Here is a 27435-nt window from a genome sequence, read left to right as displayed (position 1 = left end):
GCAATTAACAGAAAAAAAGAGATTTTCTCACGTTTCTTTCTTCTTTGCAGGTTAAGCATTTTAGCTCAAGATATGGCAAATGTTCAGTCGAGAGTAGATGACGTCAACAAAGCTGTGAAACAGCTTGAGGACAGCAGACACCCGCGCACCAAAGAGGTCAAAGATTGTCAGACGAGACTGAATAAGAGGTACAAATATAAATAGGTGCCTGTATTAACCTGTGGCCATGCTTTATTTTACAGATTGCATCAAATTAAGTAAAAAATACCTCTAATAAATAATGTTTTTTTCCAGGTGGGAGGCCTTTAAAGCTATGGTGGAGGAGAAGAAGAGGAAAGTAGACTCTGCTGTTAGTCTGCATAATTATGGGTTGGAGTGTGACGAGACAGAGGCCTGGATCAAAGACAAGACACGGGTGATCGAGTCCACACAGGACTTGGGCAATGACCTGGCAGCTGTCATGACCATCCAGAGGAAACTGTTTGGCATCGAGAGAGATTTAGCCGCCATCGAGGCCAAGCTTATTTTCCTGAGGCAAGAGGCCGACCAGCTGGCCCGAGACCATCCGGAGAACGCAGCTGATATCTTGGCTCGCAGAGGAGACCTGGAAGCAGCCTGGGATGCGCTCAGAAAGACCCTGAAGGACAGGGAGGATTCTTTAGGTGAAGTCAGCAAGTTACAGAACTTCCTCCAAGATATGGATGACTTCCAGTCCTGGCTTTTCAAGACCCAGAAAGCTGTGGCATCAGAGGAAATGCCCGCCTCTCTGCCAGAGGCTGAGGAGCAGCTCAGCCTACACGATGCTGTGCGTGAAGACATTAACAATCACGAAGAAGACTATCATCGTGTGAGGGACACCGGTGCTCAGGTCACCCAGGGTCAGGAGGAGGATCCTCAATACCAGCAGCTGGACCAGAGGCTGAAGGGCATGGACCGTGGCTGGTATGAACTCCAGAAAATGTGGGACAGTCGCAAGAACTTTCTGGAGCAGGGCCTGGGCTTCCAACAGTTTATGAGGGACAGTAAAGCTGTGGAGGGCATCCTCAACAACCAGGTACTGGATATGCATATGACGCTGTGTGCAAGCTTGTCATGGATCACTTGTTTTATGAGTGGTTAGAGATGCTGTAGGTAAAAGAATGTGGTTAGGAAGAATGCAGCACTTCCCACACCACATGCTTGTCATACACATAGCTGGTTGTGTGTTTCCAAACCTTTCTGTCTGTTTCTGTGTTTTCTTCTTGTTTGAAAATGAGTTTTTTGTTGCAGGAGTACACCTTGGCCCACATAGACAAGCCTGACACTCTGGACGGTGCAGAGAAGGCTTTGAAGAAACACGAAGACTTTGTGAGCACTATGGAGGCCAACGAGGACAAGATAGATGGCGCTCTGCAGGGCGGACAGCGGCTGATGGACAGCAACAACCTCTACTCTGGGAAAATCCAGGAGAAAATGGAGTCAATTCAGGACAGGTCAGTGAAATCATCAGTGAAAGAATCTTTTAATGGCTTCCACATTAGAATTGAGAGATAGCTACCTATAATTTTATGTTTGTCCTTCCAAATTTCACTTTGAGGTGGCAGTGCAGGCTGTGAGCTTATGTAGGAAAAGCTGTTCATTCAGAGTTATTGGGTGTTTTCTCATTTCTTATCTATGTATCAGTATTACCAACAAGAAGCCATTGAAAGCTCTGAGAACCAGCTACCTTTAACTTCCACAGTTCAGCTTGGTAGACAGGCAACTGCAATTATGGATATTGAACTGTAAGTGGGAACTATTCTTCTTAGAGCTTTACGCCTCACAACAGCCGAAATGCTAATCCTAGCTCTGCAATTAGGTTTAGGGCTAGGGTAAAACCAAGGGTTAGGGTTACAACTAGGGTTAGTGCCAATTCAACCTTCCATTTTAGTAATAGTGAATACTGTGGTAATAGAGGAGACCTTCTTTAACAGTAATACAGGGAAATATCTGCTGCAGAGTTTATGGATTTTTTAAAAAATGCAAAATTTCTCAAAAAGTAGAATTTTGGTGCCAATTCAACCTTCAATTTCTCCATAATAGTGGTAATAGAGGAGACCTTCTTTAATAATAATACAGTGAAATATCTGCCGCGGAGTTTTAGTAGATTTTTTATAATTTTTTTTTAAAAATGCAGAATTTCTCAAAAATTCTGATTTTGGTGCCAATTCGACCTTCCATTTCTCCATACTTCTGCAGTATTTATTCATAAAACTCACTGTGGTAATAGAGGACACCTTCTTTAACAATAATACAGTGAAATATCTGCTGTGGAGATTATGGATTTTTTTAAAAAATGCAGAATTTCTCAAAAATTCAGATTTTAGTGCCAATTCGACCTTCCATTTCTCCATAATTCTGCAGTATGTTTTCATGAAACTCACTGTGGTAACAGAGGACACCTTATTTAACAATAATACAGTGAAATACCTGCTGCAGAGCTTATGGATTTGTTATAGTGATTTTTTAAGAAATGCAAAATTTATCAAAAATTCAGATTTTAGTGCCAATTCAACCTTCCATTTCTCCATAATTGTGCAGTATTTTTTCATGAAACTCACTGTGGTGATAGAGGAGACCTTCTTTGACAATAATACAGTGGAATACCTGCTGTGGAATTTATGGATTTTTTGTAGTGATTTTTTTTTTTTTTTTAAATGCAACATTTTAAAAAAATTCAGACTTTAGTGCCAATTCAACCTTGTATTTTTCCATAATTCTGCAGTATTTTTTCATGAAATTTCTCAGCTTTTGTGTTCACCTGAGTCTCTACGCCTCACCATTAGGGTTTGGGTTAGAACTAGGGGAACTAGGGGAGCCGAATACGACAAACAGAACCACAACTCTGCTACCTTCGTAACTCTAACCCACCTTCAAAAATATCTTCACGTGCGCCTGCTCACATGTATTCTGCATCTTGTTTTCTTTGGATTTGTTAAAAGGAAAAGGAGTGATTTTCTCAGTCTGAAAATGTATTTCCTTCGGCTTGTGTTTAATCTTCAGGCACAACAAGAATAACAGAAGAGCCGAGGAGGTGTCTGGAAAGCTCCGAGATAACCGTGACCTGCAGCACTTCCTGCAAAACACTCAGGATGTGAGTTCACTGTCAGTTTAATGTTTATGTAATGATGAAACATTCATTTTTTTCTGTCACTTACACACTTATTTTTCCTATCATTATCTCTGGATTGTTGTAGTTAATTCTGCTGTATTTATTAAAGCACAATAACACTAACTTGCAAAATCTTGCTCTTTTAGTATAGGGGTCTCCTTTGGCTAATTGGCTCCAATTCCAAAAGATAAAGATGTAAATCCTCCTCTGTAAAGTCACCTCCATTTTACAAACTTAAAATGTTGATGTTAGGATGACTTTGTAATGTATTGTAGCCCTTCTTGCATGGGTCTTCCATGTACTTTGCTAATGCTCAATGATCTGTCCTTTCCCTGTCCATCAGCTGACAGTGTGGATCAATGAGAAGATGCTGACAGCACAGGACACATCGTACGATGAGGCCAGGAACCTCCACAGCAAGTGGCTCAAACATCAGGCCTTCATGGCTGAGCTGGCCTCCAACAAGGACTGGCTTAACAATGTAGACCAGGTCAGTAAAGGTGTACTAACCTTTAAAATCAAGAAATCTCAAACTGCATTTTCCAAACATTCTGTGGTTTTTGTGTGTACAGGAGGGTCAGGAGCTCATGGAGTCCAAGCCCGAGTTTGAGCCCATTGTGAAGGAGCGCCTGGCTCAACTCCACGAACTGTGGGACAAACTAGAGTTCACGACGCAAGAGAAGGCCCGGCTGCTGTTTGATGCCAACCGCTCCGAGCTTTTTGACCAGAGCCTGGCTGACATTAAGAAGTGGCTGGACAAGCTGCAGCAGCAGTTACAGAGCACAGATGAGGAGGTTAAAGACCTGACGAACGCCAACATTCGGCTCAAACAACACCAGGTCTGCGTCTCAGACACATATACCCTGAATGCTTTATAAGCTGTTAATAGGAGCTCATCGTGTAGCTTTAGCTTATGAGCTTTGTCAGGATTAACTTTGAGGAAGTGAGCATCTGTGTGTTGGCATCTGAATATAACAAACATGAAAAATACCAAAACAGAAGTCATACTAAATTGCTGATTTGATTGATTTGTATGAATTTAAAAATTTACATGAGCTTACACACCGTAAGCCCCACACTATGGGGAGATTTACCCTCCTCTACATCCTGATGAAGCTTTTGAAAGGCTATTCATCTTTTTCTCTAACCACGTTTCTCTGCTCCAGATGATAGAGAATCAGGTCCGTGACCGTTCGCGGGAGCTTGACGAGCTCCAGGAGGCCATCACAAAACACGGCGGAGACCAGCCGGAGCTGGAGGCGGAGCAGCAGGCCCTGCAGACGCACTTCCAGCAGCTCCTCACACCGCTGGCTGAGCGCAAGGGCAAGTTTGAGGCCGCCAAAGCTGTGCATCAGTTCTACAGAGACCTGGCTGATGAGCTTGTGAGTATTTCAGACGACAAATGAACTGTTGAAACTCCCTGTTCTCAAAGTGATTGATAGCCCAAAATTAGAAGAAGGGGTGAAGAATGGTGGCTTTTGAATGACAGGATGATAACTTAATATTAAAGCTTGAACTTCAAGGTGTTTTTTTTCTCCAAAAATGATTAAAAGTTAATCATTTGAAAATAAAGATTTCAATTACACTATGTACACTTAGCATGCAAGATAATAAGACCAGCTGCTCTCTCCATGAAATTGACTCTTCAGGTGAATCTGGGTAAAAGCTTTAATCCCTTATTGGTTTCACTGAGTAAATCCACTTTAGTCAGGTGATGGAGTGAGCTTAAGAAAGGATTTTTACTTTTCAAGGTGTTGGAAACATAGTGTCAAAGGGTGAAACCTCCTTATAATTGAGGTGGTCGTGGACATTTTTTTCTATTTGCTCTACATCAGAGGTCTATAAATCAGATTCTGATTTTTTTTGATGTCCTTACCGTCACCATCTGCTTTTTCTTTTTTTCTATCCGTCCTTCTCTCTCTCAGCTCTGGATTGAAGAGAGGATGCCCCTGGCAATGTCACAGGAGCATGGCCACAATCTTCAAACTGTGCAAATGCTGCGAAAGAAAAACCAGGTGGGTCACATTTATCGATTACTTTGCACAGTGAATTTACTTCTGTGAGGTGCCAGAATATGGTTTGGTTTTGGTGTGATGCAGTACACTTACCGTCTTCTTTCTGTCCATCAGACATTACAGAGGGAGATCGAGGGCCACCAGCCTCGTGTTGATGAAGTGCTGGAGCGAGGAAGGAGGATGGCAGCTGCTGCCAGCGTGGAAGGCAGACCGGAGGCAGACAAGATCACGGATCAGATGAAGGAGCTGGAGGAGGCCTGGGCCCGGCTGCAGGATGAGATGGCCAAGCGCCGTGAGAGGCTGAACGGCTCCAACGTGGCCCAGCAGTACTACAATGATGCAGACGAGGCCGAAGCCTGGATAGGGGAGCAGGAGCTCTACATGATTGCAGATGAGAAAGCCAAGGTGAGTTGCCTCGAATGCTAATAAATTAAAAACATTATTGTTGTTATTATATTCATCAAAACGAGGCGCAGCGCCTCAAGTGGCACTGCAGGCACTAACATGATTACATACTTGGGTGACACACTTTTTATGTTTGCTTTATCTTTATCCTCCTTTTCTCTCTCCAGGATGAACAAAGTGCCATGCTGATGCTGAAGCGCCACATGATCCTTAAACAGGCGGTGGATGACTACGCTGATTCTGTTCAGAAGCTGGCTGACCGTGCTCAGAAGATGTTTGCAGAGGACCACCCTGACGGGTTTGTGGTTTGATCATTTCACATGTATCCTAATCACATGCTTCATCTAGAGGAAACCTAAATCACATCTCCTCGACACATTTCTAATTTTCCTCCGTCCTTTATCATTACCTTCTGTGCAGTGAGGAGATCATCAGGCGGCAGGGCCAGGTGGATAAGCAGTACGCAAGCTTGAAGGAGCTGGCAGAGGACCGCAGGAAGAAGCTGGATCACACCTACCATCACTTTCTGCTGAGCCGGGAGGTGGAGGACCTGGAACAATGGATCGCAGAGAGGGATGTGGTAGCTACCTCTCAGGAGATGGGCCAGGACCTAGACCACGTCACGGTATTACACACACTAAAATGCAACTGTTATATATTACATAAAAAGAGACAACCCCTTATTCTTTTTCTTCTTTAGCTCCTCAGGGATAAATTCAGAGAATTTGCGCGGGAGACAGGGATGGTGGGTCAGGAGCGAGTGGACATGGTCAACCAGACGATAGACGAGCTGATCGAAGCCGGTCACACGGAGGCGGCCACCATGGCTGAGTGGAAGGACGGCATTAATGAGAGCTGGGCTGATCTGCTGGAGCTCATCGACACTCGCGCTCAGCTCCTCACTGCATCTTACGAACTGCTCAAGTAAGGAAAACAGTATTGATGTACCACTCTATGAGCACAGAGATGTCCAATTATCTGAACTGATGCCATTAAGATTCCTTGTCTAATCCTGAAATGTAACACAAGTAAGCCAGAATGATCCTGACTAATGACATCAAAACAAAGAACATCTGGATACGATGGAAGTGTAAATTAAACAACATGAACATGATGACTGTATCTAATAAAGTAGGCAGGGTGGTAAATGTGATGGTGATGAACACAGAGCTGAAGAGATCGATCACTTTTCTCTAAGGTACTTCGATGATGGAAAGGAGCTGGTGGCTCAGATCCACGAGAAGCAGAAGGAGCTTCCTGAGGACGTGGGAGAGGACTTCAGCAAGGCGGAGTCCTTCCACAGAATGCATGCTGCATTTGAGAGAGACATCACTGCTCTGGGCAAACAGGTACAACACCAAGGGATCAGCCCTTAATACACTGAGGGAGCACAGCAGGCAAGAAGCAAACTTTGATGATTCATATAAGGTCATTCCCTGTGAAATTATCCAGCTTCAGGCACATCAGCTGGATGACCCCCTCAGATATTTTTCAAAAAATGCACTGACTTACATCTATCAATATTATGGAGAAATCCAGAATGCTTGGTCTGTCACTGTAAACATTTGCAAAATACAGCTCTTTGAAATTTTAGTTAATTTTCTTTTCTTTTCTTTTTTGGTTGATTTGCTTTCGGCCAAGCGTTCAAAAATAACATTTCAAAGGGCTGTATTTTATATCTGAGGGGGTCATCCAGCTGATGTGCCTGAAGCTGGATGAAACTGTGCTGTGTTATATGCCTTCCTAAATGAGGTGATAAAGAGTTACAATAAAGAAAATTACTTTTCTATGCGACTCATCATCTTCCGTCCTCCAGGTCCAACAGTTCCAGGAAACAGCTTCAAGGCTTCATGCCCAGTATGCTGGCGACAGAGCAGACGCCATCCAGGCCACAGAGAAGGAAGTGGTGGAGGCCTGGAAGGGGCTGCTGGACGCCTGTGACGGCCGCAGGGCACAACTGGTGGACACGGCGGAGAAGTTCCGCTTCTTCACCATGGTGCGAGACCTGATGGCTTGGATGGAGAGCATCATCCAGCAGATAGAGACACAGGAGAAACCCAGGTGAGCAAAGGCAGCATGTCAGATATTCATTCAGTGAAACAGCAACACAGCATATAAATGAGGCTGCTTTCCTTCTTGTTTTTTTTACAATAGAAAATGTACACAAAAAAATCATCAGGATGTCAGTTCCACAATTTAGACTCACTAGTCCACAAATATATTGAAGGTTAATTCTTTTGTGGTAGGATAATGCAAAGATAATGTACACTCAAATTATTAACAGATTAAGTGTTACCTTTAAGGGTCAAAAGTGTTTTTGTAGACACACACATTTTTTTCGGACTGCACATAATTAAATATAACAATAATTTTAAAGGTAAAGAGGAAGAACACTGGGTGGTGTAGAAGATTAGACAGTAGAAAAATATTGTTATGAGTGCAGTTCCATTTCTCACCAACAGATGTAGTTAAACTTCATGCCATTACCTGTCATCACTTCACATCCTCCTTCCCACCCCTGCATTAGGGACGTCTCATCTGTGGAGCTCCTGCAGAAGTACCACCAGGGGATCCGCTCAGAGATCGAGGCCAGGGAGGCCAAATTCACCGGCTGCATAGATCTCGCCAAGGCCCTGCTGACACGCAAGCATCGAGACTCTGCAGAGGTGAGGCTTCGGCAACGAAGACGGCTTTCCTTTCATCCTCAGCTGGGCCCTCAAATTGCTGCTTTCATTAGATTTAATTACTTTTCTGGGAGTGATTGTTCTTGTCTGGCACAATGGAACCAATTGGATTGGTTGGTGAGGGGAAAAAAAATCCACTCATCTTATATTCATCAGGGAGGCTGTAAAGCAAACACTAATTAGAAATGGAAAAGCCAAAAGAATTTAAATGAGCAATTGACCCCGGCCTGAATTTAACGTACGGTTAATTACTTCACAATACAAATTCTTAGAGGATAATAGCCAGTCTTGGGGCTGGGTTGTTTAATAATGCTGATATGTAACTATGACTGTTTAACTGTCTGTGTCAGATCAAAGAGAAGCTGGTGCAGCTGATAGAGAAAAGGAAGGAGATGCTGTTTAAGTGGGACGACAGATGGGACTGGCTGCGGCTGTGTGAGTAAAACGACACTTACCTTCAACCTCAAAATACAGATACTACTGTATGTATGAGCACTGTTGTTCCTTAAAACCACTCCCCGTTCCATGCAGTGCTGGAGGTGTGTCAGTTTGCACGGGACGCCTCTGTGGCGGAGGCCTGGCTCATCGCTCAGGAGCCGTACATCGTCAGTAGAGACTTGGGTCACACTGTGGACGAGGTGGAGAAGCTCCTGAAGAGGCACGAGGCCTTCGAGAAATCCACCGCCACCTGGGAGGAGCGCTTTTCCGCGCTGGAGCGCCTCACTATGGTATAAAGAAAAAGTTACTAGACCTTTAAATAACATTTTGTCATTAACGGTAGCAATTTGTATTTACAATGGATCAAAAAAAGATTTAATGTAACTGCTGTGTTGTAGATGGAGTTGTTGTTCGGGAAGCAGGTGGAGCAGTTCACTGCAGAAGAACCCTCAGACAGCAGGTAAACACACACTAGCCTTAGAACAGTGCTGGTTTTTGGGGGGATTACACACCTCTTTACCTGCTGCTTCCTTCATGCTGCTGTCCTTCCTTCAGGAGAGAAGACACTGGCTTTGGAGAAACCTCACAGCTCGACACTATTCAGGACCCGACTCTGGTTAGTGACTCTGCTCCTGTCCTCTGCTCCGCCGCTGTTCCAGCATGTTGTTTCATTCCTCTGTCGGTTTCTGCCTTCAGTCTGACACAGCGAAGCCCAGTTCAGGCCTGCTGCAGGTGACGACTGCTGATTCCACACTGCCAGAAATGAGAGAGAGCGCCTCTCTGGAGATGGAGTCCACCGTCTCAGCGGTAACACCGAAAGAGTCGGAAAGGGCCGCCACCATGCCTGCGGAGGCCCTCAGAGCCCAGACAGTGCTGCTGGAGGGCATGCTGGGCCGCAAACATGACGTGGATGGCACTGGAAAGAAGGCTTCAAACAGGTGATTATAGAAAAAGGATCTTTGCAGTTCATAAACATGAAAACATTACTTACCTTCTGTCTCTGTCAGATCATGGAACACCTTGTACTGCGTGCTGAAGCCTGGTCAGCTAGCAGTCTATAAGGATGCCAAAAGCTTCGGCCATGCAGTGACGTTCCACGGCGAGGACCCCCTGTCCCTCAGCAGTGCATCCTGGGAGATCCTCACCAACTACAAGAAGAAGAAGCACGTCGCCAAACTACGGTAAAAACCATCCATCTTCTCATCTGTATCCTTACATAGCAACCAGTGTTAGATGAGAAGATGGGGTGAATTTTCTTCTTTATTTTGTAAAGCACCTAGAGCTGCATGTTGTGCTGGAAAGGTGCTAAAAGCTGCTATAAAAAGACAGCTGATTATCAGTGTTTGACAGCAGCAGTGACTTTTTTGGAGTTTCTAAGCAACCAGCAGAGAATTGCTCCCACCTGAGAAACCTGCTCGGCTAAACCCATTCTGATTGGAGCCTTATATATATATATATATATATATATATATATATATATATATATATATATATATATATATATATATATATATATATATATATTTTTTTTTAATGTGTGACAAGCTTCTCATCTACCTCTGAAAGAAAAAACAATGATAGCATCTTACCAAACAAATCTCACAAAATATATATTTAAAATAAAAAGAGCAGCGGGTAAGAAGAGATTAAAAATGCACACTACATTGGAAGAGAGAAGAATGGATTCTACTAATTACACAGTAAGTGTAAGAAAGTGAAACAAAGACTTCATTAGAAACAATATGTGGTTATGTCCTCAGCATTTCCTGTGGAAAAATGATATTTTAATGACATTTGAAGACAGAAAGACTGTTTTTTAAATGTCACAAAAACAAAATGTGTTTACTAAGCTGTGATATTTGCCAGAATGTCATACTAAATGTTGATTAATAAACATATTTTAGGGAAGATTAGTCTTAGTAATTGTATATATATATGTATGAGCTCAATGATTTAAACGTCTTTTCCTCTCCCAGGCTTGGCGATGGCAGCGAATACTTGTTCCAGTGTAAAGACGAGGTGAGTTTTATGGATCACAACACCCTGACCCAATGCAGCACACAGCAGCTACACTACAAAGTTTCATTTTATGAGCCGCTTCAGTTTGACATTGCAGGGCATGTCTAAGTAGTTTGGAGAGGTTATTTATGAAAGAAGCCAACATAAATGAGGTTATTAATATTTCCTTCCGAATCGCCAACAGCTAGCGAGAGATTTCACCCTGCGGGGATTGTTAAGCTTTACAAAATAATAGTGCTGAGAGTGAGTTTGTTTTCATCCACATTCAACCCTCACAAACACCTTGTTTTATAGCTAAAGCCCGACCACCTCTACTCCTTCATAAACAGGGCTGCCAGGCATAAAACATACACTGCCCCTCTGGAGTTGGACTCTCCTTTGTAACTGTGTGTGTGTGTGTTTCATTTTCAGGAGGAGCTCCAACGCTGGAGCCAGGCCATGGAGAAGGCCGTTCAGCCCTTGGCAGCGGAGGAGGCGTCGGGGCCCTCAGGGGCCAAAACACACAGCCTGCCCCCTCCCCCCTCCTCCTCCTCAGCAGCTACCCTCCCTGAGCCCAGCTCTGCCAAGAAAGACAAGGAGAAGAAGTTCAGTCGCTTTGCCAAGAAGAAGTGAAAGCAAGCGATGGGAAGGCCAATAAGGAGGGAGGAGGGGCGTTGCCTAGGCAACCTGAAAAGAGAAAGAAGTATTTGTGTACAATCAGTCAGAGCAAGCTTTTTATCACTAGATTTTTTTTATATTATTTTGTGAGAGTTGACAGAAATATTGTAGTTTAGTTTAAACGCTGACACTCTTTTGCCTGTATTTATGCTGATGTATGACTACCAAAAAAAAGGTCCACTTTTTTCTTTGTGTTCTTTTTAACAAATGCCAAATTCATAGCATTAAATTAAAGCACAGGAATGCTCCTTTCACACTCAACCAAAGAATGTTTGTAAAACTTTATTTATTTTCGTTCATTTAGCCGCATTTGGTTTCTTTATTAAGGCATGCTTTGATATAGATACATACGATACGAAGGCCTGTAATGAACATAGGGTGACTATCAGAGTACTGAAGAGTACTTTAATTCATCTGCCTTATAAAATGGTTGTGAACTGTAATACTGTGCTGTTTGAATTTGGAGGCTGTCAAGAGTGAATTTTAAAAAGCTTCGTCAATGCAGCGTTAAGATTTGCAGATGCGTAAACCACAGTGCAGCGGTGTAGAGTGCACACACACACAGACACACTCAGAGTGTAACTGTAGTTTAAGCAAACTGAACGCTCAGTGCACTGTGAAGGGTTCGACTGTCAAGGTTTTAAACAGCGTACGAGCAGCCACCACAATCAGGCAGTATTGAAATATAATCAACACTTGTATTAAACTCCTACTTTCATATCTAGTCATAGACATATACAGAATATATCTGCAGATGCATGAAGTATATTTTACGTTTGACATGGTGCTATTGTGATTATCTTGAAACGTCAAGCGACTTGACCTATTTGTCTTCGGCTTTGGCTTGTAGTGACGCATGTGAAATGCCTGAGGGGTGGTTCATGGAGGTAGCTCTAACGTACTGACCAAAACAATGTAAAACTGCAATGTTTGCAGCCACAGAGTGGTATTAACCATACATAAATGCAGAAGCATGCAAGCACCAAACATCTCAAACTGAGGAATGTCTGTGGCAACACTCCTCTGCAAAAACATCCACGTGAATCAAAAAACACACACATGCAATTACAGCTTACAGCCACGGGTGTCGACAAAGAGATCTTAGAGACTGATACAGTAAATTCTTCAGAAGTGACTTCTGAACAGTAAAAGCTACTTATTGTAATAATACAGCCATGGAGAAAAGTAATTAAGCAGGAAAGATGGCAACTGTGAGGACAATCTACAAATGTCCCAGGCATGTGTTCAAACAAATAAACAAATACAGCAGAATTTTAAGTTCCAAAACAGTATTCTATCATTTAGATAGAGCAGCTTTGTAAGAAGACATGTCAAGTTCCAAAAGCAGGACTCAGAAACCCCAACAGTGCCAGAAGATTGAGTCAGAAGTGGCTTTAAACTTGAAAACTCAGTTTAAAGAGAGGCAATAACACAGAAGAGGAGCTCTCAAACCACAACCAGACACAAAACATGAATCTCCTGCAGGCCACTCTGTAAAAAACAACTGCTGAAATAAGCATTGCTCAATGAAACACCCTTCTGGACTCACATTAGAGATTTGAATTACTTAATGTTGAAATGTAAATTCAGTGTTTAGTGTCAAGACAAAGTGGAGGACAATCTGAGGATCAGCTGACTGCTTCTCCAAACCACACAACAGGACCAGGCATGCTCTCTAAGCTAAGGCACAGATCAGACGGTAGCAGTATGGAGCTGAGGGAATGTGTCTTTATATGAATGTAAAGGAAGAAATTATAAAGATATTTATTAATGTCAACAATAAAACCACTAGAGAACCAGACAATTTAACTAACGCATGCAGACAGGGAACAGTACGGAGTTGCATTTATTAGAATATAATTTGTTGCCCGCACACTCTCACACTGCCGCCTTGCCTTGTTACTGAGGGCTCTGACCCCGAACCATGATTCAACTCAAGTGACCTCAATGAAAAAAAGTTAGCTACAGAAGGATGAGTGAGACCGTTCAGCTCGAGGTTGCACCATGATGAGCAAGATTATTTAGGTACATCCAATAAAAGGAATCTATGATCTGCTCATGGCACAAATAACAGATGTGCCATCACGTCTATGCTACAAATATCAGCAGCCATAGGAACAATAACGCACTTCAAAATGGTTTCTGTGCATCACTTGTTTTCAGTTTTTGTTGATCTCCATACAGTAACCACTACCCACTTTATTCCTCCTCCACCTCCTGCCTTTTCTGTTCAGTGGTTTTTAATCTGCATTTTGTACTCTCTAGCTGTGTAAAATATACAAAAATGTCGACAGGAAAATACATTTTGAGAGAATAAAGTTTAAAATTAAACTCCTGAAAATATCCAGGGTGGGTTTATTTATTATCCTTTATCTCACTTTGGATGGTCTGATGAGTTATTTTTCTTCTTTAACTAATTGTTAGTACATTAAAAAGGGGCATAAAAATGAATTTCAAAACATATTTATTGAGTACACACAATTTAACAGCGGCAGGTGTGAAACAAAAAGCATTTCTTTCCATAACGTTGGACAGCCATCCTTTAAGCAAGCTAATTTCAGATAAGATGAGCTGCGTGTGAACATATTCAAAACAGAAAAAACTGTTGTATTTACATTCCAGTGGCTGTTGGTAAAACAATGAATAAACAGCCTCAAGACAACAAGACAGCTGTAGAGTGGACTAATTAGATCCCAGCTCACAAGTAACAGACTGAGGGTGATCACATATAGCAACACAAAGCCCTGAATAACAGTTCATTTTCATCTTTACAAACTCAATAGGTAATATGCCTGCAGCAGAGCCACAAATTATCTTTTTTTTCTTTTCATTTTTCAAACAAATAAGCCAGGAGATACATACCGGAGATATATTACAACTTTATCATTAGCCAATTTTTCCACAGCGAGGCCTCAACAGAAGCCGCCAGGACTCATTGTGCTTTCACATTAACCCTCATAAACAACTCTCATTTACACCCTGCTGCCAGCAAATAACGCGTTCCACCATCAGTTATTTTACTATAGCACTGCTGTGCGAACTGTTACAGAACTGAGGGAGAATTTTGTGATACAACATGGCTGTTACAACACAACCATTGACCATCTACAAGGGACTTTTTTTTTTAAATTATATATCTCAGTTTCATTGAACCAAACTGCTGCATGTGCCACATCGATGCAAAATCAGAACATAACCAAGATGAGAAATGACACTGAATGGACTGAACATTTGTTTTTACATGTGCAATTATCAAACTTGAGGAAATTCATTTTCCAGACCTGTTTAGGAGCCCTGCACAGGCTGTTAAATCCTCTCTCAGGAGCTATAAATCTCTATTAAACAAGAGGTAAGGAAGAAAGAAGACTGAAATTAGATTAACAGTAAAGGCTGCAGGAAAATTAATAAACGGCTACAATATGCTTCAGTATTTACATCAACACTGCGGTCAGACCAAAAAGAAACACTAACTACAGAGTACAGCAGTTGTTCACAACATCGCTCCAATATCCAATGTTATTATGAAGTAAACTATATGTTTAGAGGACATAAACATTCCTCCTGAGCCTCACTGACCTTCCTTCACATTCGAAGGACAAGTGATTGCTTTATAGAATAGGTCTAAAAGCAGGTCAGCGCATGCTTGCAAATAGTTACAAAAAGCTTGACTTCCCATCAGTCAAAAAGAAATGTTCAAAAAGAAATGAAATTAAATTGCTCTCATTCAGGGGTAGGTGCTTTGATTTCCAGCATTAAAACTGCCATTCCAAAGCACATATCATTCTGTTTTTTTTAAATACCTTTTACATCTAAATGGCTTAAATGACATGGGAACAAAGTGTTTTTTTTTTTTTGAAAAACTTTATTCACAAGTCATTTCTGCTTGATGAATAATTAAATAAGCATATAATCTCAAAATAACAAATGACACACTAAACTAAATTACACAATGAACCTATAAGGATTTTAGTAAGATGCAATTTAGACGGTTTAATCCACAGCTCATCAATATGAATCAGTGACCTCATCAGACACACACAGGGAAAAAAAGGCAAATCAAGAGAAGTACTGAAAAGCAGCTGACCTGTGCTACTTCCCTGCCTGTGAATGTTATATGATATAAAGCAACAGGCCTGATGCATATTTGGTATCAAACAGCAGTGATCAGCAGTCAGGTACTTCTGTTTTGTTTCTGATACCTCACACTGCTTCACACAGTCCAGCATGATTCTGTATGTGTGTCAGTGTATGATTCTATTTACAGTTTAGTGCAGTGAAGGCAGGCACTGCTGGCAAAAAGTCTTTGAAAAAAAAAAAATCTTTTTTTTGTTATTTTTACAAAGAAGAGTGTGTGTGTGTGCATTTGTGCTTGCATGCAATGCAGTGCAGAGTGTGTGTATTTGTGTTTGTGTGTAGAGAAAGAGGCTCAATGTTGATAGATGGCAGAAAAAGGACTCCTTGTCTATTTGATGAGCTTGTTGGCTCTCTGGTTTGCCTCGTCAATGCGCACTTTGGTCATGTCCGTCTAAAAAAAAAAAAGCCAGGAAACAGAAAGTTATAGCAACATTCAGCATGCAGCAATTCAATATACCCTTAAGCAATGCGTTTTTCAATGCATAATATGCAAAACAAGTCAGTCGACACATCAACATCCTGAGGGTTTTATATTTACATTCTTTGACACCATTATTTAAAGTGTATATCCTAGAAGGGAAAACATTTTGAAAGAATTTCCTTCCTTCCCTCCTGGTTTAAACTAAATCTTATCGTTTTCCTTCCAGGTTTGGCAGGTGAGAATACTTTATTGTGTTGCTGTGTGCACATAGATCAATGGTTGCATTGCTATCTATCTATGAACCAAGGCACTGTAACAGAAAATAGTAATGCCTCACCTTGCCAGTGATACGGTCGATCTGTGTATTTTGCTTGTCAATTTCATTGCCCATGTCCATCGCCATAGTTTTGAGGTTACCGATGATGCTGCCGACTGCATCCAGATTCTCCTCCATCTCATCCTCGCGTGCGTCGTTAGTGATTCTATTCCACAGATGCAATGTAAGTCTCTTACAATATCTCACATATTTTTAAATAGATAATAAAAAACAGATTGCACCTCTTGATGTATGGGCCTGATGGCGCCGCTGCATTAGTCTGGGCAGCCTGACCGTTGCGAACACCCGAGGGCTGACTTGAGACTACTTTTACACCGTTGGTGTCAACCTCGCCTCCACCTCCTCCAATCCCCCAGGTCTGCTTGTATCGTGAGTCATTCTCAATGGAAGTAACTCTGTGGGGGGGGGGGGGAAAGGTCAGAGTGAACACCGAAATCAAGGTGTTTAAATCAAACTAGAGGTTAATACAACACACATGGAGCTCTAAATAAATGTTAATGAATCACAATAACATTAAAAGGTTCCTCCTACCTTATTGCTTGATAATCAAAATATCTTCTTATCCAAAGTGGAAGCATTTTAAAAAGATTGTTTCCAAGTTTAGAACAAAGTATAATACCACTAAAAACTGCACAGACTGACAGAGAAGAGGATGCTGCATCTTCATACATGACAACAAACAAACAAACTCCTGCCATGGATATTCGTGAGATGGAAGTTGCAGCTTAAATTACATTAACTGTTATTTTGTACTGAGGCGGGCAGCCCCAGATTATTGTTTTATTTGAGCTTTACGGCAGGTGGCTTTAGCCACAGTGCTCCTGAAGGCTGCTGAAAAAAAAGGGAGCCGGGCAGAGGTGTGAACCAGGGAAGCGGAGAATTCAATAAATTGAAGTTCAGCACCAGTAATCTTTAGTATCCTTTAAGTTTTCACACACACTCTCACCTCACACCAGCCTGTCCTTTGACTTTTTTTAAGTCAAAGGACAAGAAGGCAATAAGGCAGATTTAATATTTTGTGCCAAACATGTCAACTTTTTCTACTTCACATTTTTTCAACAGCAGAATTTTGGTTAATGTTGGTGTCACATGCCAAACCACACACACACACACACAGTGACTACACCCACACCAAACAATATGTGTTGTGCAGTGATGTGGAGCTTCAGCAGCCCTGAGTGTGCAGTCTACCTATCACAGGGGCAGACGCAGAGGCCGCAGCACTTGGAGAGGTCAGTCAGATTTTTCTCAGCCTGTCTCATGTCCTGATTGATCTTGTCCATGTCCTCCTCCACACGCCTCAGCTGCTCTAAAAACGCATAGAGCACCATGTCACACTCTCTATTAATACACTTTTACATGATAGAAATGAGCCATTTTGTTAATTATGTTTTGTTTTTTTATTGCCTTTATCCATTCATTGTCAGAATAGATTAAATTAAACCTAATGATCCCTGTGGGATTTCCAAATTGGGTCAATAAATGGGTCATTGCAGCATCAAAACAATGGGGCATAGATAACAAAAAAGAACACACCGCAGGTAGTATGACAAATATTTATAAATGCACATTTTTAAATGAGAATATATGCCTGCGACTGCATAAAATCAAAAAGCAGGAAAACAATAAAACAGAAATCTACACCAGTATAATAATTTCCATGATTACTGTGGTCACTACTATGCCTCCTCAACATCGGCACCACTACCAGGATTTTTTCTTGTGTTTATGATGCTGTAAAACAGCTTTATTAGCACCTCTTCTGTTTTTTTAAATAACAGAACAATATTATTAAATGCCTGCAGCGACTCGGTGAGGTTAGCATAAATTAAGTCAGCTCCAATTTAGAAAATGCATAACATTTCCTGTGGCAGAGCATTCTCCAACATCTTTGTCCTTGCACTTTTTTCTATATCAGGCACATCCTTGAAAAACTCTGTGTAGGATCATAAGTGCCTCAAGTGAAAAAAATATATTCTTTGAGGTATTCTGAAACTTAGAAAGAGAAAAGAAGGTTTGAATCTGCATTTTAGGACACTGGCATCTGGCTGATTATGACTGCAGCTAAATCTTCATTTTAATAAGTATGAATAACTTCCAAAAGTTGCTAAATTCAACTGTTTGAAATTAAATATTATCATTCAGCCTTGAGAATCCCTCAGTGTTCATGCTGTGTATCTACCTCCTTGATGATCCAACATCACCATGGTGTTGACGCCTGTCTGTTTGCTCTGAAAACACACACACACACACAAAAAGATCGCACAAATTCAGAACCAAAAGCTCACAGATAAATTCAATTATTATTACCAGAGATGGAAATAATTAAAGTTTAATACATTTCAGAATAAATTTGGATACTGGCTTTGTTTAAAATGATGAAACCGAAAAGTTTAACAATGCCAGGAGCGCCCAATTTTAGTCAGCTTGAATACACTGTTACACTGTTGTAAAAAACAGTAAGCAAACTTGACCTACTTTCTGGCCATTACAACAAGGCTACAGTGAATATAGTATTGTACTTTCTGTCAATAAGGACAAAACTGTCAGTCTCACCTCCTCTGCCATCTGCAGCATCCTCCGTGTGCTTTCCAGTGACTGCGGAAGGAAAAAAAACAGGTGGTGTAAGATAATGAGAAATAAAGGTTATTAGCTAAAAGCCGTCTGCACAAAGAGTGTTAAAAAAAAGGCCAAAACAGAACAAAAAAGATTTTTTTGTGTTCAATTAGATGCTGTTTCTACCGTTCTAGATCTTTATATTAAAATAGACATTTAACAGAATAATTTGGAAACTCTGGCAAATACTTTTTACATCTCTTTCTTGCTACATTTTCTGCCTTAATTTTTTCTTTGATTTCGTAAAAAAAAAAAAAAAAAATCGTTTATGCAGGACAGATGGAAAAATTAATTCCAACAAACCAACCGATGCAAATGTGGATTTCAGAGGTATATAGACAAAAAGACAACAAAAGGGAATTAAAACACAGTAAGAAAAAGAACAAGAAAGGGGGATAAGGAAAATGGAAAGATGCATGCGATAAAAAAATACATACACAGAAAGCTACACCATTAACATTCATGAATATATGAAAGTAGATGGCAACAAGTATATATACATATACACACACACATATACATACACACACAGAACATATATGTAAAAACCACATCTATCAACGTGTAAAGTTATCACTCTTTGATTAGTCCCTGCTGGCAGTGTGTAGCTCAGGTACATCAATAACAAGTAGACTGTGCTAATCAGCTGAGATTGGAGTTCCAGTATATATTAATATTTTGATCAGAAAATTGGAACTTCCTAACACATGAGATTAAAAAAGGAGTAGATAAGAAATGTACATTTATTTTATTCCAATAAAACCTAAATCTATGCAGGTGAGCTAGAAGATGTATTAAAACATCTAATTTCTAATTTGACTGAAAAATTAACTGATTATTTTTTATAGACTGGGGGTTTTGGATTGTTGATTGGACAAAACAAGACACTATATTAAAAGATTCAATTAATTTTTCGCAACACTGTGATGTTATTTTAAAATATTCCAACAAGACACAAACGGATGCATTAATAAAAAAATGAAATGAATGGAAATAATCATTATTTGCAGTCCCATTTCCGTTATGAGTTGTGTTATTATAGATAGGCTGCAAAAAAAAGAGATGATGTTCCAACCCAAATATAACTTTAGAAAGTTTTTACTACAATAAAAACCTTGAAACCACATCAATACACTCTCAAGGTGCATGTATTATAGTTGATTACTTGATCAAGACTGAATTAATTTTTTAATCAAAAAATGGATTGTGTTACTGTAAATTTAACATTGTTTTGATTGGATCAGGTGAGATGGAAAAAGGCTAACACAAAAGTAATGAGTCACACAGATAAAAACACAAATGCACAAAGAGACAAAAAGTGCTGACGACAAACTGGAATGCAGTCAGTTCAGGTGAGTTACGCCATTTGTGTCTCTATTAATAGCAAACTCTGTGGATAGAGTGCAGAGCATCTAAAGGAGTGAAGCATGGAGGTGACTCAGGGCATGACTTCATTGTTACCAGCACTAATGAACCGTTAACGAGAGAGAGGGAGAGACACGGGGACAGAGCTGGGACCAGATTCCTCATTCTTTCTGTGTTGTTTGCTCTGAATACATTAATCAGCGAGTTGAGAAACAGACAAACATGGAATTGGCGAGAGGGATGTGTTGAGCTCAGCCAGGTTTCTGTTGGCTTAGCCAGAACATCACTTGGGTGGATAAACATTACATTATGTCTCCTGAAATCCTTGAACTTGGCTAATTAAGCCTGAAATTGCTGTCTTAGCCAAATATCCCAGATTGGGTTGCTGTGACGAATCTTTGAGATGCAGACAATTGGGAGTTATTTTTATCATTTGTTTGAGAGAACACATAGGTGAGGTATGTGTAGGCTCCAACAAACTACGTGTAAAAAGCTTTTTAACAGGAAATGAAAGTGTTATTCTACCACAAAAAGCACAAAACACATAAGGGACATTAATTGGCTGCAATATACCAGGGTGATTAGGAGGTTAGCACACTATTTTAGTTTAGCGTAGCCTTAAAAACCTTCTCTTATAAGAGATTCTGATGTCCTGATACATTGTCAGCCACATGAACACATTGATACAGGTATGGGTGGTTACCCAAAGAGGTAAGCAGCATTAGCAGATGGACACTCCCATGCCAAACCAGGTAGCAGAAAAGGAAGACGGAGACAAAAAACATCAAGTCAGAAAGCACAAAGAGAGTAAAGAATTAAAAAAAGACAGAAAATAACCCTCTATACACCCTCTTTACACGAAGGTTAATGGTGCTGCTTCAAACCCAGTTAGAGTAAGTTAATTTGCCTCCATTTGAATCAGACGGCTGATCATATGATGCCCTGGAGTGCTGATTAAACAATTATCTCCTAGATAATAAAGCACTTAGATGTAGCTGACAACATTCAAACTATCAAAACCGCAGAGAGGTAAGGGAGATATCAGGCTAAATTAGGCGTAAAGCTTCACACACTTCCCATTAACGCATGGCTTAATAATAAACTTTGAATGCGGTGAATGAATTACTCAGCCCCTCCTCTTATAGGGCTGCGATGCAACAGAAAACATGGCTGAAATGATTATTACATTATGATAATGATAAATATTCAATTCGACCGATGGATTAATTAAAACATTTAATTAACGTGTTTTTTTGTTTGTACTTCTGGAGATTATATAATACTTTTACTTTCCATCAGCGCTAAATGAGATGATCAATACCACTCGTGTATTGATTTAGCTTGTAGCTTTGTTTCGTTTTTGGATGGATTCAACAGCTAAGATATAATGCGCTAATTAGTGAACATCAGAGGTGCTGGTTGGCGGATTGTTTTAACCTTTTAGACAGAGCCAGGAAATCTGTTTCCTTCTGCTTTGAGTTTTAATGCATTTAATGCATGTCCAAAATTTCTAACAATCACACTGCCCAGTTGCTGCTCGTTGGTGAGACAAATAAGCGATGCGATTAACACGTCTGAACACTTCGAAACCTGGAATTTGTAAATCATATTCCAATAATTTGTGAGATGTATTTTATTATGAGGAGAGGGAATCCTAATATGAATGCAAAGCTCAAGCTGGCCAGTAATACACAGTCTAAAAGACGGGATTAACTCGGGGGTATATGACACTAAGAACACTGTGGGCAGTGTTTCACTTAAAGGAAGCTTCATACTTGGTCTGAGAAAAGCAGATGATGACAGAATGCCAGTGAGAAGCTTTCTTTGTGTGCGTGCATTGTTTGTGTGACTCAGTACCTCGTCAGTCACTTGGTTGGCCCTCATTGTCATCTGTTCCACAGTCATGTCATCCATGTTGCTGCTGTCCTGTTTGGAGGCTCCTCCAGTGGCACCGAGCTCAATATTCTGTGGCCTGAAAGAGGACGTCAAATGTTAATAAATATCATTTAAAAAAAATCATGATTGTGCAATTAAAACACTTTGAAAAATAAAGTCAATGTATCTGTCAATTTTTTTTACAAACTGCCTGCTAAATATCTGCTGAGTTGTATTTTAATACCAACATGTCCATTTTAAGATCAATCAATTTAAACATCAATCTGGGATTCTATGCCACAACTTTAAATGAGCAGAACACAGATAACAGAGTGAAGTGCACAACTACGTTAATCTGCTGTTTATTCATGTCACTCACATGCAGAAGGGAAGAAAAAGATGCAAAACCTAAACAAATCATGCTCATTTCCTGCCCCTGAAGGAGCGCTTAGAGTCTGAGCACATACAGCAGGCCTGCTGATAAAAGTGTGTAAAGCTCAGCAGCAGTGGACAGTGGAATCATGTATGCCAGCAATGAGGGAACAGAGATACGGAGGGAGCGATAGGGAAATGAGACTAGATTGTAAGCAACTGACAGAAATACACAGAAATAAACTATGATGTTTAGCAGTAAAACAAAACCTGAAAATAATTGGAAATGTTGAAATTATACAGTCACAGATCAATTGAATAAAACAAGTTTTACATAAATGAATAAAGACAAAATCAAAATGTATCACTTTATCACATTTGCTTTTTCCTGGTTTTAAATGGCAGCACCACATTTAAATTAAATGTACATTTCTGTGATTATTTGACTGTTTAAACTGTGTGATACAAACAGTGAATTCCCCTTGTCATTACAAAACCTGGCATAACACTGACGGACCAGACCTCACGCCCAAAAATCACATTCATTCAATGAAATAATTAGAGACAGACCCAATTAATTGGTGAAAGACTTATTCAAACACACATAGCTATTTTAACTAAGAAATAAAAGACCTATTAAAAGTACCCAATTTAGTTTGTCAGTGTATCCTACACAATAACAAAGAACTATTAAAGCTTGACAAAGCATTTCTGTTGCGTGGGGTTAACTGCCACAGATGATTACACCAGAATATGCGCAACTCATGTCAGACAGCTCAGTGCTTTCAGATCAACATTCAGATTTCATAATCTTGCATGTTTAACAGAAGGACGGGCATAAAAACTTGTCACTAAGAAGCTGTGAACAGCAGCAGGAAGAGCTGATTGTGGTCGGCCACTTGCTATGAAAAAGACCTTTTTTTCTTCTCTGTGCGCTCAGCTTATTTGTTTTTAGAGATAGCAGAGTGTCAGTACATTTTAGACATGGTGAATCATCGTAAATAAAACCTCTTAGAAGTGGCCCCACATGTGAGATCTTTAATTTTTCCAATCATGGGTCAAGAGATGGACATTTTTTCTTACATGATTTGATGATGTATTTTGTAAAACTACTGAAGTAGTGTCTCTGGTAAAAAAATAAACTCAGGTAAATAGGTGTGGTTTCATTGTGTTTTTCTGAAGCAATCCATCTGGAGACACACGTTGGCTAAGCGCTACCGTCTGATCACACAATGAGCTACGCTACCACACACGACAGTTTAGGAAAAACAAATCAAATCCAAACTAAATTTGTGCATCAAGTGACCTTCATGCAGTCCAGCCCCACATAATGCATTTAAATGTTTGCTGCAATGGCTGCACAAGGTAACATCAACCCCATGATAAGCAAAGAATTAAGCTTGTTTTGTAATGCAGACTGACTACACCGTCAAGGGCAGAGCAGGTAGCCATAAATATGAAAGCTCTGTTTGTATTTCATGTCCTGTGCTTTCAGATACTAACATTAAGGATGCAACGCTTTATTCCCTTTTTTCCCCTTCCTCTCCTGTCACCCTCCTTTTCCTTTAAAGTTCAAGTGACATTTTTCCTGTTTTGCAAATAACCCCTGAACTTCAAGTTCCTTTTTAAACATGCAGCAGCTAAACATCCTTAGGAAAGACAGGGAGAATGGATAGTCTACTTGGCAGAGAGTTCAGAGGATTTAATGTTGACTCTGCACTTTATTTTGAACAACAGTGCACTTGGTTGATGCAGGCTTCGCTTCTATTTCTGATTATCAGACTTGGCAAGATGTGAGTTTACAACTAGAACACTGAAGGTTGGCTCATTCACAGATATTACACTGTTTGAGGCGAGGATGGACATGTCAACAAGAGAAAATATCAATTTCACATGCCTGTACAGTAGACTGCCTCAGAGCCAGTTATTGATTTATACTCATGTCTCGGTGATGACAAGACCAAGATTTAGATTTTTGTGCAACATGATATTTTCACTGGACATTTGATAAAGCAAAAATGTGACACCAGACTACGGGGGTGAACAATTTAAGAAGCCCAACAGGACATCAAGATGAAGTTTTCTCACAGGACCAACAGAAACAGCTCATACAGGGAAAACCATTTCTTGTTCTTCTACCCAAACCTGTTTCTCCAGATCTAACTGCTGCACACTGTGGCGCCTTTACTTATTCATATCATGAGGAGTTCATCACCATGATCTTTCCAACATCACCTCGGGCTATTTGTTCAACAGTGCCCCACTACAGCCTGTTTTCAGGGACGTGGAGAGTAAATGTTTTGGGCAGCGTGGTTGACTGATAATACAGAGATAGGTGCAAAAGCAAACATGAGGACCGGTGGCATCATACTGTACAGGAAAACGATTTTAACTCCGAAATAATGTCATGTGAAAGATGGTTAATCATTTCCACTGTAGGATTTAAGTGCTGTGTCCACAACACCTGACTCTAGTTATCTCGGTGCTGTTGAGCCACATTTTTAACGTGGTGTCACTTGATAAACAGGTGACGTTAGACTGAACGAGAAACATGAGCGAAGAGCATTGAAAAGGCGCAGCAGCGTCCCACACCCAAAGTTTGAGCCCCAAAACAACACTTCAAAACTCCACATAAAAGTTCAAGAAGACAAGGAAGAGTGTTTAAAAGTGTGTAAAAGTATATTAAAGTTGTCTTACATTGTCTAAAAAGTTCCTGTGGTGATCCAGTATCGTTAACACAACAAGCTCCGTAAAGCCAACTCGTAAACTTAGCTAGGGTAGTGCTAGCTCGCTAGTTAGCTAGTTCCGCTTTCCTGTCAACTACCGAACGCTGACAATCAAACAGGTATGTGGAGAGGAAAGAAGAAGAAGAGGTATTTATCAAGGGAGTCAATACTTACAGGTAACCTTCCTTGTGTTTGAAAAAATGACTTCGCAGCTCCTCCTTCTTCACGGTATGTGAACTTGTCTGCTGTTAACTTCTGGATTCCTTCACTGGCTCAGACAACCGTCCGTCCGGACGAAGTGTGTCCGCTGATGCTTTTACGGGTTGTAGGAAATATTGTGATACCTTCAGTAAACGTGGTATAGGATTTTTCTAAAGACTTTTAGATAAATAAAGTCCTTTTAATTTAGATTACAGTATTATGTATTCTATATTTCATATGTATATTATTTGTATATTTTAATGTCCCTAGCTAAAACATACTGGTATAAGTTTTGGAACGTTTGTTTGTTAAGCTATTTGATGCTATTCAATAAAAATATGTTTAAACAAATCGCCATAATGTAAATGTCAAGTAAATTAACCAACATTAGATTTTTGATTACCATAAATGAGTGCTTTTGATATTAGTAGCCTTTACGGACTTATGCTTCACTTCTGCCAGTTCCTGACGCTAACTAAGAGAGGAAGGAGCTTTCAGCGAGCTCTTGAACGCAGCACACGACGCTGCGCATGTCCTGTCATATGACTCCAGAGAGAGAGAGAGAGAGAGAGAGAGAGAGAGAGAGAGAGAGAGAGAAGAGGTGCTGCTCATTCTCCCCACATGAGTGCAGCATTTACCCTTCACCTGGACCTCCCCCCTAACCCCCACCCCCAGCTCCCCCTTCCATCTTCTGGGTATTTTACATGAAGACATTTTTTTCATAGTGCTTCTAAGCGATGCGCTGAAATCTGAGCCTCTAGCATTGAATCTGCTGTGTAATTCCCCAAGTTTTATGGTTTAAACCACAAAAGCCTTCTCAAGGTGACTGCAAAGACACCGGGCAGAGTGCCAGCTAGCATATCAGCTGACAATGTCTAAAAGGCAAATGTGTTTTTCCCCCCTCTCTAACAGCAGCTAAATATTTTTTCCCCTGAAGGCTAAATACCTCACACGCTGCAAAAAAAAAATTCAACCCCAATTTTGCACCAGGGATGCTCCACACCAAACAGTGCCCACAGTGCCTGAATGATGCCTTGCTCTCTCTGCCCATGTATCTTTTATAGAGTCTACATAGCATGCATTATTCAGCAATAACACACGTCCCATCTGGAGTCCTGTGTGTGTGTTTTGAGTATGTGTGTGTCTATGCAGGAGTGTGTAGTCCATAGTTAACTTTCCTGTTGTGCCATTTCACCATTTCACGCCACATCCAGTAGTGCTTGAAGAGCTAAGAATTAGTATTTCCTCTGTAATTACAACAGAGGTATAATGTGTGTGTGTGTGGACTGAGGGTGTGCGAGGAAGAAAAAAAGGGGGGAAAGAATAGGAAGTAGTGTGAGAAAGAGAGATAGATTAAGTAAATGTATAATACAGATGGTGCATTCAGGATCAAGCTCTTTCATCATGCCGTTCCTCATTAAAAGAGATGGGAGCGCTGCCCTAATTCCATAATTCCTAAATCATGCCTGTTAGTTGAATTCGAGGAGACAAAAGTACAGGGGAGAGAGTGGAGGATAGATTAGCCTGTAGTCGGCTGTAATAATGTTTCTGAGAGAGCAACAGAAGAAAGGATGAAGGGACAGAGAGGAAGAGAACGGAAAAGGGTCGCCATCTGCATCTCCTGGCTTTGCTTTTTGGTTGATGCCAAAACCAACATCATATAAGCCAAATTCATTCTCGCCAATTACTGTCCCACCATCGCGTGTATGCCAGCCAATGAAAATAGCTAAAATAATCAAGTGATTAATTAAATCTGGAGGAGAATACGTGGGGGTATCACTGTGTGTGTGTGTGTGTGTGTGTGTGTCAGTGACTTAACCCAGATCACTAGTTTCTAGTAATTTCAAGCAGCACATCTGTTCATGTCTGGCCCCGCTCCAGCTGAATCACACATCCATCTTTCCTCTCACAAGGATAGAGACATGGGAATGTTTCAAGTGCTTGATCGGGCTTGATTTTTTTTACATTAGGCTAATTCCGCCGGTACCTGATACTTGTCAGGACAAAGGATTGGCTGACCAAGCGTGTATCTCAATATTC

General features: G+C 40.6%; 2 protein-coding genes across 4 annotated transcripts in view; one reads left to right on the top strand and one right to left on the bottom strand.

Annotated features, from left to right (window-relative positions):
* sptb (spectrin, beta, erythrocytic) overlaps positions 1–12714 on the top strand; it is a 29911-nt gene extending 17197 nt beyond the window's left edge. For both annotated transcript variants that reach the window (XM_028395868.1, XM_028395869.1), the window contains 23 exons: positions 51–188; positions 295–1054; positions 1270–1472; positions 3022–3112; positions 3474–3620; positions 3703–3969; positions 4297–4512; positions 5056–5145; positions 5260–5550; positions 5718–5848; positions 5971–6175; positions 6251–6474; positions 6749–6899; positions 7367–7611; positions 8078–8216; positions 8585–8669; positions 8766–8962; positions 9071–9132; positions 9228–9288; positions 9369–9610; positions 9680–9853; positions 10649–10691; positions 11103–12714. In XM_028395868.1, the coding sequence (XP_028251669.1) occupies positions 51–188; positions 295–1054; positions 1270–1472; positions 3022–3112; positions 3474–3620; positions 3703–3969; positions 4297–4512; positions 5056–5145; positions 5260–5550; positions 5718–5848; positions 5971–6175; positions 6251–6474; positions 6749–6899; positions 7367–7611; positions 8078–8216; positions 8585–8669; positions 8766–8962; positions 9071–9132; positions 9228–9288; positions 9369–9610; positions 9680–9853; positions 10649–10691; positions 11103–11303 (4363 nt within the window). In that variant the 3' untranslated portion in view covers positions 11304–12714. The remainder of the gene's footprint in view (positions 1–50; positions 189–294; positions 1055–1269; positions 1473–3021; positions 3113–3473; positions 3621–3702; positions 3970–4296; positions 4513–5055; positions 5146–5259; positions 5551–5717; positions 5849–5970; positions 6176–6250; positions 6475–6748; positions 6900–7366; positions 7612–8077; positions 8217–8584; positions 8670–8765; positions 8963–9070; positions 9133–9227; positions 9289–9368; positions 9611–9679; positions 9854–10648; positions 10692–11102) is intronic.
* Positions 12715–13795: 1081 nt separating this feature from the next.
* snap23.1 (synaptosome associated protein 23.1) lies at positions 13796–25515 on the bottom strand. 2 transcript variants are annotated; one of them, XM_028395871.1, is made up of 8 exons: positions 25369–25515; positions 22079–22193; positions 18797–18838; positions 18423–18471; positions 17432–17549; positions 16462–16635; positions 16241–16385; positions 13796–15873 (listed from the first exon to the last, which is right to left on the bottom strand). In XM_028395871.1, the coding sequence occupies exons 2-8, from the start codon at positions 22133–22135 to the stop codon at positions 15811–15813; spliced, it is 648 nt and encodes a 215-aa protein (XP_028251672.1). In that variant the 5' UTR covers positions 22136–22193; positions 25369–25515; the 3' UTR covers positions 13796–15810. The 2 variants fall into 2 exon arrangements, with proteins under 2 accessions (XP_028251672.1, XP_028251671.1); XM_028395870.1 differs by lacking the exon at positions 25369–25515 and adding an exon at positions 25166–25316.
* Between the last annotated feature and the right edge of the window lie 1920 nt (positions 25516–27435).

The sequence above is a fragment of the Parambassis ranga genome, chromosome 22 (genome assembly GCF_900634625.1).
Source record: "Parambassis ranga chromosome 22, fParRan2.1, whole genome shotgun sequence".
Lineage (NCBI taxonomy): Eukaryota > Metazoa > Chordata > Actinopteri > Ambassidae > Parambassis > Parambassis ranga.
This window is presented reverse-complemented; position numbering and strand designations above follow the sequence as displayed.

What these genes read in the sequence shown, in the direction of transcription:
- snap23.1 (XM_028395870.1), bottom strand. An exon ending in GATGTTGGATCATCAAGGAG is followed by an intron (nt 17,550 to 18,422) that starts GTAGATACACAG and finishes ATGCGTTTTTAG; the next exon opens with AGCAGCTGAGGCGTGTGGAG. An exon ending in TGCGTCTGCCCCTGTGATAG is followed by an intron (nt 16,636 to 17,431) that starts GTAGACTGCACA and finishes CCCCCCCCACAG; the next exon opens with AGTTACTTCCATTGAGAATG.